Source organism: Ambystoma mexicanum, chromosome 1p (genome assembly GCF_040938575.1).
Source record: "Ambystoma mexicanum isolate Mex_15411 chromosome 1p, UKY_AmexF1_1, whole genome shotgun sequence".
NCBI lineage: Eukaryota > Metazoa > Chordata > Amphibia > Caudata > Ambystomatidae > Ambystoma > Ambystoma mexicanum.
Window position 1 is genome coordinate 1,456,159,466 of NC_090921.1, and position 12,644 is coordinate 1,456,172,109.

General features: G+C 47.3%; 1 protein-coding gene across 1 annotated transcript in view; it reads left to right on the top strand.

Annotated features, from left to right (window-relative positions):
• The window catches only part of LOC138455308 (Wilms tumor protein 1-interacting protein homolog), a 521,083-nt gene that overhangs the window by 384,666 nt on the left and 123,773 nt on the right, over positions 1-12,644 (top strand). Inside the window, exon 5 of the mRNA XM_069607097.1 lies at positions 3,043-3,173. Within this exon, the coding sequence (XP_069463198.1) occupies positions 3,043-3,173 (131 nt within the window). The remainder of the gene's footprint in view (positions 1-3,042; positions 3,174-12,644) is intronic.

The window sequence follows — 12,644 nt, forward strand, 5'->3', positions numbered from 1 at the left end:
TACAGGAAGTAAGCCCTCTGTTGAAACAAGGGGTCTACATGGCAACCTTGGGTATGAGAGATGCGTACTTTCATATTTCAATGTTCCCAGCGCACAGAAGATTCTTGCACTTCAAAAGAGCAAACCAACACTACCATTTCAAGGGCTACACTTTGGCATAGCCTCTGCTCCAAGGGTATTCACCAAGGTACTAGCGGTAGTGGCAGTGCATCTATGTAGAGAATCAATCCCAGTGTACCCTTATCTGGACGACTGGCTGATAATTGGGGAATCCCCCAAATTTGTTAACAAAATACCCAGATAATAATCAATATCCTGTTCCAATTGGGATTCTCAATCTATGAGAAGAAATTAGGTCTCGTTCCAAGCAAGACTAAACCATTCTTAGGAGCGGTCATAAAGACAGAGTGCAAAACATACTGCTGCAAATATCTCAGTATCTAGCCGGTCGCCAAATAACCTTACGCAAAGAAATGCGCTTGCTCGGAATGATGGCATCATGAATTTACCTGGTTCAGCATGCACGGTTGGGCATGCACCCATTACAAGTGTGGTTAGCGAAACAGTTGTTTCAGGCAAGCGGTCAGTGAGACGATCAAGTGTTGTTGTTTCGCTAACCCTAGTTTGAGCGCTATGCTGGTGGATAAAGGAAAATCTGTTAAAGGGAAAAACTTTTCACAACCCTATAGTGCAATCGATTGTCACAACAGACTCATCTCTCACCAGGTGGGGGGAGCCAATTACTTTCACCACACAGCACATGGCCTGTGGACTCGGATCACAGCAAAATCACATAAACCTGTTGGAGCTGCTAGCAGTGCTCAAAGCTCTGCAAGCTTTCCAAATGCACCTGTCGGGTCAGACAGTACAAGTCCTCGCATACAGCACCACTGCCATGTTTTACATAAACAAGCAGGGGGCACACACTCGCCAAGTCTGTCCTGGCTAGCACAAAAAATGTGGAAGTGGGCACGCAAGCAGGGCATGTTCCGAACATCTCAGCATGTTCCAGGGGAATTCAATTCTCTGGCAGACTCATTAAGCAGAGCTCCTCTATCCGAAGAGCATGAGTGTCAGCTTGACAGAAATATCTTATACAATATCTTCTCCCTATGGGGTTACACCCCTTTAGATTTGTTTGACAGAAGCCAAAACATGCAATGCCCAGACTTTGCATTCCACGTTTCCCCAGCACGGGTCCAAGGGGAACACCCTGCGGATGAACTAGTCAGGGAAATGTGCCTATGCTTGTCCCCCAACACCTCTACTGAGCAGGTTAGTGAACAAGATGTACCAGGAACAAGTAACACTATTCCTAGTTGCTCCTATGTGGGCGAGACAACCATGGCTTCTGCAGCTTCACAAACTGGCGCGCGATGTGCGAGCCATTCAAACTCCTGTGCCCCTACAACATGCTCGCGCAGCATAAGGGAACAACGTTCCACCCACACCCTCAGTCGAAGAACTTGGCAGCTTGGCTCCTGAAGTCATAGATTTTGGCCATTTAAAACTACCTCAAAGGTGCATGGAAATCCTTAAGAAGGCACGAAAACCAAACACCAAACACTGATATTTTAACAAATGGAAAAGATTTGTATCATGGTGGCAGTCAAAAAATGTAAACCCAATCGAAACTACTCCATCACACATTCTTCATTACATGCTCCACTTGCTGGATTCCAGGCTAGTATTTAACTCCATCAAGGTTCACCTAGCGCCTCTATCCGCGTACACCACTTCTCAAAGCAAGATGTCCTGGTGGAAAGTCCCTGTCATTAAGGTAGTCATGGAAGGAGTAAAAATAATTTACCCGCCCATTTCAAACCCGTCTCCAGGGCGGGACTTAAATGTGGTACTTGCAAAACTCATGGTGACCCCTCCCACCTCCCCCCTTGAGCCTATGCAACAATCCAGCCTTAAAAACCTTGCATATAAAACAGCTTTTCTAGTGGATATCACCTCCATAAGAAGAGTCGGTGAACTTGAAGCTTTGTCAGTGCAAGACCCTTTCTTAGTTCTCAACAAAGACAAGTTGGTACTAAGAACACACCCTAGATTTTCACCCAAGTTCATATCTAGGTTCCATGTGAACCAGTCCATTGAACTACTAGCTTTCTTTCAAAACCCTTCAAGCTCAGCTGAGAAAAAACTCCATACACTAGATGTAAGGAGGGCAGTTATTTACTATGTAAAATAAGACAAGACCGCTACAAAAAACAGACCTACTGTTTGTCTCCATGGCACCTGGCAGGGAAGGCGATCACATTGCAAAAAGCGCCATCTCCAGGTGGATAGTGAAATGCATACAACTCTGCTACTCTCTATAAAAAAAAAAAACTGGTCTTCACACTAAGAAAAAAAAAAAAACCTTGCCAATGCTAAATGTTGGGGCTTTTGTGTAGGCATTGGAAAGGCACTTGCCAGGCACTGCCATAGTGGTATTAACTGGCCATTGGTAGTAGGTGCAAAATGGTACTAGTACTTGGGCATCTAATAGAAGTGCCTGGCAAATGCCTAATACTTATACACAAGCCAAAAATGCTTGCTACTCATAATATTCCAGTGAAAGACACGCACAAGTTTGATAGTAAGGCTTGATTAAAGAGTGTTGAAAGAATTACCATGAAGAGGTGTTTTGAGCGGTGAGGGGCAGGAACTGGGTGGTGATGGGCATAGGGATTAGTAGGGACAATGGCAGTCGATTGGTGGGCAAATAACCAAGCACCTACAAGCTGTGTGTTCCTCCTCGTATTCATTTCTCCCCATCTATACTCTAATGCAATAGTTTAGGCTTACAGGTGGTGCAATGAAACTGCTGCTGAAAATGATCTCTACTGATAGTTGGCCAGCATCAGCTGAATTGAGTCATGCTAGGTCTACCTGCACACTATATATTTAATTTTCCAATCCTAAATGTGCATTTGCAATAATGTTTTGAAATGGTTCCATTCAGTGAGTTGTTTTGGTCTTTAGGATTACTGATGTAAAGTGAATGTGTAAACCCAATCCTTGCAAAGGTTACATTTTGTTTTTGTTTTCCAGATTTTACAGGCTCTGGGAAAATCCTACCATCCTGGTTGCTTCCGCTGTGTAGCGTGTAATGAATGTTTGGATGGCGTTCCCTTCACTGTAGATGCGGAGAACAATATTTATTGTGTCAAAGACTATCATACGTAAGAACATTAATCTATTCATTAATAAAGAATGCATTCAGCTTTAGAGCATAAGTCTCTCAAATATATGTGCACATTCGACATGGTACTCATTTTTCAAAGTTTTTCCCAACTGTAAATACTTTATGGACATTTAAGGACTTTTGGAGACTTTGCCACAAGTACAAATAAGGGTCCTGGGTTCTGACTGACATTTTTAAGCCTCTTATCCCATTTGACTGGTTCATGTCCATCGTTCCCGGGGAACGGAGGGGGGGGAGGGGTGAGATATTTAGCCCTAAAATATTTTGAGTGCAGTTTCAGAAAGTCTTAGACAAAGGCTGACTCCTCAATTGAAAATGTATGTTACTTTGTTTGTTTGTTTATTTATTTATAATGCACAGAAGTACCCGGGGGTATCAGGGCGCAGCATTTACATATCTTAGTTGCAATACATAGAGAATATACAAGGTAACAAGATATGGTACAAAGCGATAAATACAAATTAGCAGTTATGTTCAGGGATCATAATGTACAGGTAAGCAAGAATGCACACGTGGTTAGTGTGTGCAAGTGACGTAGGACATTTTATTATCTTATTGGGACCCCAGTTTCAGCCAAGAAATCATCTTGGATTGGACATTCTGATAGGGTAGGTCTGCACTGAGGTGAGGAGGCAGCAAGTTCCAGAGCTTGGCAGCTTTTACCGGGAAGCTATTACCCCCTAGAGTTGCCCTTTTGTAGTGGGGAACAGATAAACAATCTTTGTATATAGTTCTAGTGGGTCTTAAGGAGGGTTGTCTGTGGAATCTGTTGATCAAGTAGATGGGGGCAGCATTATTAAGTGACTTGTGGGTGAGTGATGCAGTTTTTAAGATAATTTTGTCTCTGGTGGGGAGCCAGTTGTTCAGTCGGCTAAATTCTGTGAGGTGCTCTCTTTTGGAAATGCCCAGAGCTGCTCTAAGAGCGTTGTTCTGGAGGGTTTGCAATTTGCTGGTGATGGCCTTGGTGGACCCCAGGTATATGGCATTGCAATAGTGGAGACGAGACAGTATGAGGGCTCTGGCAAGTGTCAGGTAGCTGGAATTAGACAGGAAAGGTCTGGCTGCGCGGATTAATTTACATGTGTAAGCCGTGGAGGATGCAAGGGAGCTCACTTGTTTTTTAAGGGAGAAAGTAGAGTCTAGGTAGAATCCTAATGTTTTCACCTCCTGTCCGACTTTGATATTGTTACCGTCAATCGTGAAAGAACTGTAGGCTGGGCCAAGTTTCTTTATGCTGAATGTAGTACCTAAGATGATAAGATCTTTTATATCATCATTCAGCCATAGTCCGTGAGTAGCCATCCATGCCTGGATGATGATGATGTACACCCTATTTAGCAAGGCCAAATCCTTTTCACAATCTCCTGAAAGCGGAAGGAGGATCTGAGTATCATCTGCATAGTTGGTGTAGGTGATACCAAGATGGTCCAAATCATCGAAAAGGGCTTGGTAAATATGTTGTATAGTGTGGGGGAGACACGGGATCCCTGAGGAACACCGCAAGTGATGGGAATAGGGTCAGCTGCCGCTGTGGTAGAAAAAACCCTCATGGTCCTGCCGTTCAGGAAAGATGTGATCCAGGTGATGGCTTCGCTGGAGAAGTGAGCTGAGGTGTGAGCAGAGGACAGAGTGATCGACCAGATCAAAAGCTGCAGATAGGTAGAGGAGGAGGAGTAGGGCTGCTTGTCCATTGTCTCTAAGCAGATCAATCTGTGCTTTCAGGTCAAGAAGAGCAGTTTCGGTCCCATTGTGGGGACGGAATCCAGATTGTCTCGACCCTAGTAGGTTATATTTACATAATTTTATGGCATTACTGAAAATGAGGAATTTGGTTTTTTCTTTCTTTTTAGTACAAACACTTCTTCTCCTGAAGAACCATTGAGAGTGTCAATGGGGAAACACGTGTCGAGAGAGAGAAACATTTGAATTATAATATATTGGTGTGAAGCAAAAATAAATGAAAAAAGTGACATCTAACAGAAATGTCTCTTCATTTGGAATGTCTTTTTGGAAACCCTTTATGAAAGGAAAAAATTATTAGTGTGAAGAAACAATAATACAATTTAAATGACTGTTAAGACGCGCCTGAATATATTTACATAAGGGGCTAGTGCATTTGAGTCTACTTTCCCAGAGCTTTTAAGGTTGTTAGAAAGAATAGCATTAAGGTCCTCCTCAAAGGTGCCAATGGGGCCTGGTGGGCGGTAGATCAGATAGATGTTAAGGGTTTGGGAGTTAGTTTGACTACTAAGGGTTCGCAAGAGGAGACATCAGTGGAGGTAGCTAGTCTCATGGCAAGGCTACACTTGTGGATGATGGCGACGCCACCTCCTCTAGAATTAGGGCGGTCCTGTCTTAAGATGGAATAGTTGTCTGGGACGGCCAGCATTCACTTGGGGCCCGCTGCAGGGTGTAGCCAGGTCTCAGTAATGGGCAGGAAGTCGAGTTCTTTATTAAGGATTAGGTCTGCAATTTCTATCGCATGAGCGACTAGCGATCTGGCATTGATTAGGGCTCCCTTGATTTTAGGGCATGCTGGGTTTTTTGATGTGGTCACTGAATTTTTTGACGTAGTGGAGTGGCGCATGTCCTGTGAGGGTTCAAGAGTGCCCTGGATGAGGGGGTTATAGAGGGGTGTGGGGTGGAGGTTTTGTGTTAGGTTACCAGTTAGTGTGGAGGGATTGGATTGGGGTGGTGACGTTCCGGGATTTAGTTTGAAGGGCAGTGAACGGGCAGGGGGCTCATAGATTTCAGCTATGAGTCCTAGGTTCCTTTCAATGGTGGTGCGTGGGTGACTGGACAGTAGCAGTGCCAGAGGATCTTGAGGGTCTTGGTGTGGTGCCCGGTAGTTGGAAGTAAATGGGCTGACAAATTGGGTAAATATGGAGCCATCTTGGTAGGTGACGTTTGAATGAGGCTACTCAGGAGGTAGGCAACCAAGTTAGTGGTGAATAGACACATGCTGGATAGTGAGGTCAATAATCGTTGAGTGTTGATAGAGTTAGGCGGCCTGGGGCAGCAGTGACTAGGTGGGCAATTAGTTTGCGGTGTGGGAATTTGGCTAGGGAGCAGTAGGAGAACGACTGAGGCTCGGGAGATGCACTTAGCTAGAACACATGGGGAAGCCACTAGATTCAATAGGAGGCTATTTGGCTAAAATGCAAGACAGTGAGCATCTAGATTCGAAATGCAGCAGTATGTCTAAAACACACGATGAAGCCACTAGGTTCACAGATTTACAAGCGGTCTACATGTGAGTGACACAGGTACGGTTAGAGGCAATAGAGCAGCATTTTAACAGGCGGAATTTGAAAGCAAGCATGTTTACCCAGGTGTACAATGCAAGTGAGTAACAGTGTGGCATAATTGCATTGGGGGGCAGGTAGAGACATAGTAGTGGTGATTGTTAACCCATTACACATGTAGCAGCAGTGCAGAGAGAGCTGCAAATGTTACCTTACGGTGCGGCGAGGGAAACGACCAGGGGGTGTGGCAGACTGCAGTAAACAGGCAGCAAAACAGTTGTTGTCCTTGTTCTGTGGTCCTTGGTGCTGGTGGGCCGGCTTCGCCTGCCGGTTACCAATGGGTGCTTTAGATGGGGCGGCGGCCAATCAGAGGGTTGGATGCAGAGGTGTGAGCCTAGTTGGGCTTCGGTAGGAGGCATCGTGCATCGGGCGGCCATGTTGAAGAGTTTAAGATACCGCGTGTATCTTAATGGCGTTTGCACGCTTGCCTTGTTGAAAGGCAATTTTGGATAATATGCTACATGTTCCCTGTTACAGGTTTTAAATTAAAAACTGTTTTCACCATTGCTCTAAAGCAGTAGTGCTTTAGTCTGTTGAAAATATAAAAAATCAGTAGAGCGCTAGTCGTAAATATAAAAAATACAAACTCAATTGAGTAGTAGATTTCATGAATGGGCAGATGTGCAAAGGCTGGCTGTTATCATAGATGTTTGCGTGTCATCCTCTGTTTCGATATACCAAGGCCGAAGAGTAAATTGTTGATTGTGCTGCGACAGCACGAACAGGATGCTTGCATGTTTTTAGCGATAACTGCCGGTGTGGAATATTGATGTGAAAGTGGGCAGAGGTTTGGAACTCAACCAGGTTTTCGCCTACCAAGAACAAGTGCATCAGGTGCTGTTTGTCAAGGTAGTGGCACTGGGTTCTAGCGGCATAATAGTCACTTATTGTGATTGTGAATTTGTAACTAGGAAGAGGCTGGCTTATATTAGTGGACTAATTTGCAGCTGTTCTTTATATAAAAAAAAAAATGCATCATGATCCATCAAGCACCATTGATCAATGTTCCTCGCCACATCCATCTCAAGTCGTACCTCATTCTATTTAGGGGCAGGTGATGAAAGAATACTCCGTACCATTCTGGGCTGCCAGCATCTTTGCATTTACTTCACTCTCAGGGTTCGAAGTTAAGATTAGGTGAGCAGTAGCTAAAACCCGCTCATGTGCTTCAGACATTACCCAGTAGGCGGGAACTATCGCCGGGCAACCTGGAGTGAGTACACCGCACGCTTCAAATCCAACTTCCGCTTGAGAGGCACCCTTTAACTTTTTCACCCTCTATGTATGATCCATTATATGTATTCTAATTCTTCATTTACAGTCTAAAACAGTAAAGATAATGTTGCCTTGCATATTTGTAATGCACCAGTTGGATTGGGGAGTCAAAAGTAGCTCCTGCAAACTGTGGCTTTAAGCTAAGCAGGCTCTCCTAGGAAAGAAGCAGGAGCTAAATAGCCCCCAGCAATTTCTAGCCCTGCCTCAGTCGTGTGTGTGTGTGTTGCGTGTGTGTTGCGTGTGTGTTGCGTGTGTGTTGCAGTTTAGTAGGTGTGGAGTAATTTTGTATTTCTCCAGCATTGGATCTTTCATGGATTCACATGCTTATAATATTCCCCGTCGTCAGACTGGGACCCCTCGGTACACATATATAGCCTTTTCCTATAGGAAAACTTCTGACACTTTTGTGTCCTATCTACGTCCTTTTACGACCCGCCTACGCATGCTCCGTAGACCGTCCCAGTATAAGAGGCCCGCCCCCGCGGCTCCCCTTCAGATTTCAACCGTCTCCAAAGTAGTGGGATCTTCTCGCGTTGTCTTACTATTTTGTACAAGGTTTTATACCTGGAGTTGGAGCTAGAGAAAATGTCCTCCATGTCAGGAAAAGCGCTGTTCCGTCCGTGTGCGACGTGCGGCTTGAAAAAAGTTTACGAGGGGGACGGACATATGGATTGTATATATTGCCTCCACCCTCATCATTCGGCGGATAACTGCGACATATGCAAAGGGTTTTCTCAAAAAACCCTCAAAGAGCGGAGTCGACGGCTGGTGGCATGGCTGAATGACGGAGCGGGGGCATACCCCCCTTCGGAGGTAGGCTCCACACAATCGGCAAAAACATCACCCCGCGCTACCTCGTCGGAACCACCGGCGAAAAAATCTCGACCGACGGGAAAAGAGTCACCTGGGAGTCACTCAGCTAGAGACTCCTCGTCAAAAAATCATCGTCATCAAAAAAGCATGAAAAGGAAAGGCCGAAATCCTCCTCGGGCGATCATCATCGATCGACCACGAGTCGAGTAAAAGCAGGCCAAGCGTGGAAAAGGCGGGACCGCCTAAACCACCTGCTAAGTCAACGGCGGTCCAGTCATCGGCCCCCATCCTGCCACTGACGCAGGTGGCATCCACCGTCTCACCGACAACGGCGGCGACGATGGCCTCGTCGTCGGGGGTTCTACAGGAGGCCTGGAGGCCAGAAGTTTTTGATCCGATCCCCCTGGATGCTTTGCTACAAGAACAGGCTGTGACGAGAACGAGAGAATAGCTGGCCCAGCAGACCTAGGGCTACGAGTGGCCGACAAGTCGTCGACGAGGGAATCCGGTGTACCGGTATCTGCCCCTCTTCTCAATCCTCAATCTGTTTTGTCGCTGGAAATTCTGTCCACGCTTCAGTCCTTTCTACAGTCGTTGGACCAGAGACTACCTCAGGCAAACCTGCCACAGTCACCCGTCGACGAGCCGGGCCCGTCCCGTCCACCGACGCACCTACGCACGCCAATCTCCGCTCTGGTACATGAGGAAGGTGAGCTGCCAGATTCGGAGTCAGGGGAGCCATGTCGGATATCTCATCATCCCCCTCCAGTGACCCAACCTGGGAGTCCGAGGTAGAGTTGGAAACCCCTAGAAGCCCGGCTCACCAGTCCCCTCCGGACGACATTGCATCATTCCATTCTATGATGGAGAAGGCATGTAAAGAATTTGGTTTGTCCCAGGAAGAACAGAAAAAGGATTGTTGTTTGTTCGACCACATGGGTAAGAGAAGGAGGTCCGTGTTCTCAATACCAATACCAGACCACGTGTGGAAGGAGGGGTTGCAGACAATGCGTCACCCTTTTTCAGAGCCGGCAGTGAAAGGACGCCTCGAGAAAAAGTTTAAGGCTCCAGAGTCTACCCCCAAGTGTTTATCCTCCCAACCAACGCCGGACTCGGTGGTGTCGGCGGCAACGACGAGAAAGGCGAAGGCCCAGCACAAGTGCACGACTCCGCCTGAAAACGAAGCGAGACGCCAGGATGCCTTTGGCAAAAAAGTGCTATCCGTGGGAGCAACCACAGTAAAGGCCGCAAACTCTCTGGCGATTGTAGCCAGATACGACAGGGAGATGTGGCACAGGCTAGCTCCGTTGCTTGATCATCTTCCGGAAGAGCATAGGAAGACAGCGATGTTACTTGTCCGAGAGGGTGAGGAAGCCTCAAATCACGCAATAAACATCGCGGTAGACCTCGCTGAGTCAGGCTTCAAGCAAGTCAATAATGGGGTCGTATTACGACGACAGTCATGGCTTAAGTGTACCTACTTCAGGCCAGAGGTACAATACAAAGTTTTAGATATGCCCTTTCAGGGAGAGCTTTTCGGTGAGAAGGTGGACGAAGCCCTAAAGGGAATGAAAGAGGACTCGGACACGGCACGTTCATTGGGTGCCCTCCAGAGTGGCTGAAGCTACAAGTCTTTTTGTCCCTTTAGAGGGGCTTCAGGTAATTCCAGATTCTCTGCGTCTGGAGACGGATCCTTTGGCAGATCGGCTTACCCCTCCCAGGGATACAGACGTGCTTCCCAAACGGCAAACCGACGCCGTAACTTCCAGATGTCCAGGAAAACACCATCCTATCCGGCGTTGTCGAGAGACGAGCAAAATTAAAGATCAGCAGTGACATACAACACACCGTTCTGGGGGGAAGAGTGTCAGCATATGTCGACGAATGGGAACGAATAACGACAGATCAATGGGTGCTGGACACTATAAGAAACGGACACTCTCTACAATTCAAACATAGCCCTCCACACATTCCACCTGCGTTCACCGCTCATTCCCATCTGAAGATACTGCAACAAGAGTTAACACTCATGTTAGCAAAGGGCGTGATAGAATTAGTTCCAACATCACAGAGAGGTCAAGGAGTCTACTCAAGATACTTTGTCGTAAAAAAGCCGAACGGCAAATGGCGTCCCATTTTAGACTTGCGCGATCTCAACAAGTCTTTAAAGAGCCTAAAATTCAAGATGCTCACTCTGCAGGAAGTGATCCGCGCCGTTCAAGAGGGGGATTTTCTAGCGTCCCTGGATTTACAGGACGCGTACTTCCATATTCCAATGTGTCGGAAACACAGGAAATTCCTGAGATTTGTAATAGGGCGGACACACTACCAGTTCACGGTTCTTCCCTTTGGGCTCAAGACCTCCCCCAGAATGTTCACGAAATGCCTGGTTCCAGTAGCGGCCTGGCTAAGGAGGCAAGGCCACCATGTATACCCATACCTCGACGACTGGCTGGTAAGGGGATCCAGCGTCGACCAACACAAGTTTGCAAGCCACCATGCAGCTTCTACAACAGCTGGGATTCGCCATAAACTTCGAAAAACCCTCTCTGCGGCCATCGAGAAGGCGGTATTCCTGGGGGCACAGTTCGAGACGCAGTTACGGCTAGTGAAACCTTCTCTCGACAGAACCTCAAGCCTCAATCAGCAAGCGAGCCGACTACGGTGAAACACCAGGCTCTCAGTGAGAAAATACGTTTCGGTCCTAGGGGCCATGGCATCCTGCATCCATCTGGTGGAAAATTGTCGCCTATTCATGAGGCCAGTCCAGGAATTCCTCGCGGACCGATGGACGCAGGCTCAAGGATCGTGGTCAGACAAGATAACCATCGACGACGACAAGCTGCTTCGGACCCTTCAGTGGTGGCAGAGTTTCCACAATCTGAACAACGGTGTACCCCTACAGGAACCGGAGTTTCAGCGAACCATAGTCACGGATGCGTCCCTAACCGGATGGGGAGCTCACATGGGTGCTCTCCAAACGCAAGGTCGCTGGTCTCCAACGGAGTCACTCCTACACATAAACGTGTAAGAGCTCAGAGCAGTACGATGGGCCTTGAAGGCATTCCTACCACACATCAAGGGTTCGCGAGTACGAGTACTGACCGACAAACCGACAATACAACGGCCATGTTTTATCTGAGGAAACAAGGAGGGACGCGATCAAGAACTCTTTCCATAGAAGCCCAGAAAACATGGCATTGGGCATTAAAGCACGAAATTTCCATCGTGGCTCACCACCTCCCAGGAGTGAGGCACTCCCAAGCAGACTCCCTCAGCAGAAGCACGGCCAGATACACGAGTGGGAAATGGACACAGTTCACCTGACGAAAGTGTTCGAGAAATGGGGTCACCCCTCTCTGGACGCCTTTGCGACCAAAGACAACAAGAAATGCGAGCAATTCGCAAGCAGATGGCCTCAAGAGGGTTCCATGGGGGAGGCATTCTCCTTCCCATGGACGGACATGTTCCTTTATGCTTTTCCCCCGTTCCCCCTCATACGGAGGACAATACAGTGGATACGCAGATACAATTGCTGGGTAATTCTAGTGGCATCATACTGGCCAAGGCAACCGTAGTTCTCCGAGCTGCTTCACCAGTCGCTGGAACATCCCATAGCGTTTCCTAGAGTCCCGAACCGACTATCCCGGGACAAAGGCACGGTGTGGCATCACGACCCGGACAGTCTCAACCTTACAGCCTGGCTCCTGTCTTTTCGGAGTTCGGTGCTTTAGACGTTTCGGAGGATTGTCAAAAAATTCTGCAAGCGGCTCGAGCCCCTTCTACAAACAAATCTTACTCCTATAAGTGGCGGAGGTTCTGTGAATGGTGTAGAGGACAACAAGGCCTACAACCGTTGTTGGTGACACCGGAACAAGTTCTACCTTACCTGCTCCTCTTGGCGGAGAGGGGGGTTATCCTTCACATCGATAAAGGTGCACCTGGCGGCCATCTCAAGGTTCACGAGGAAGAGGCAGTCGTCTCCTCTATTTAGCGACAGACTTGTGAAACACTTCATGAGGTGTTTATTTCGAGTTTTTCCCACAGTAAAACGT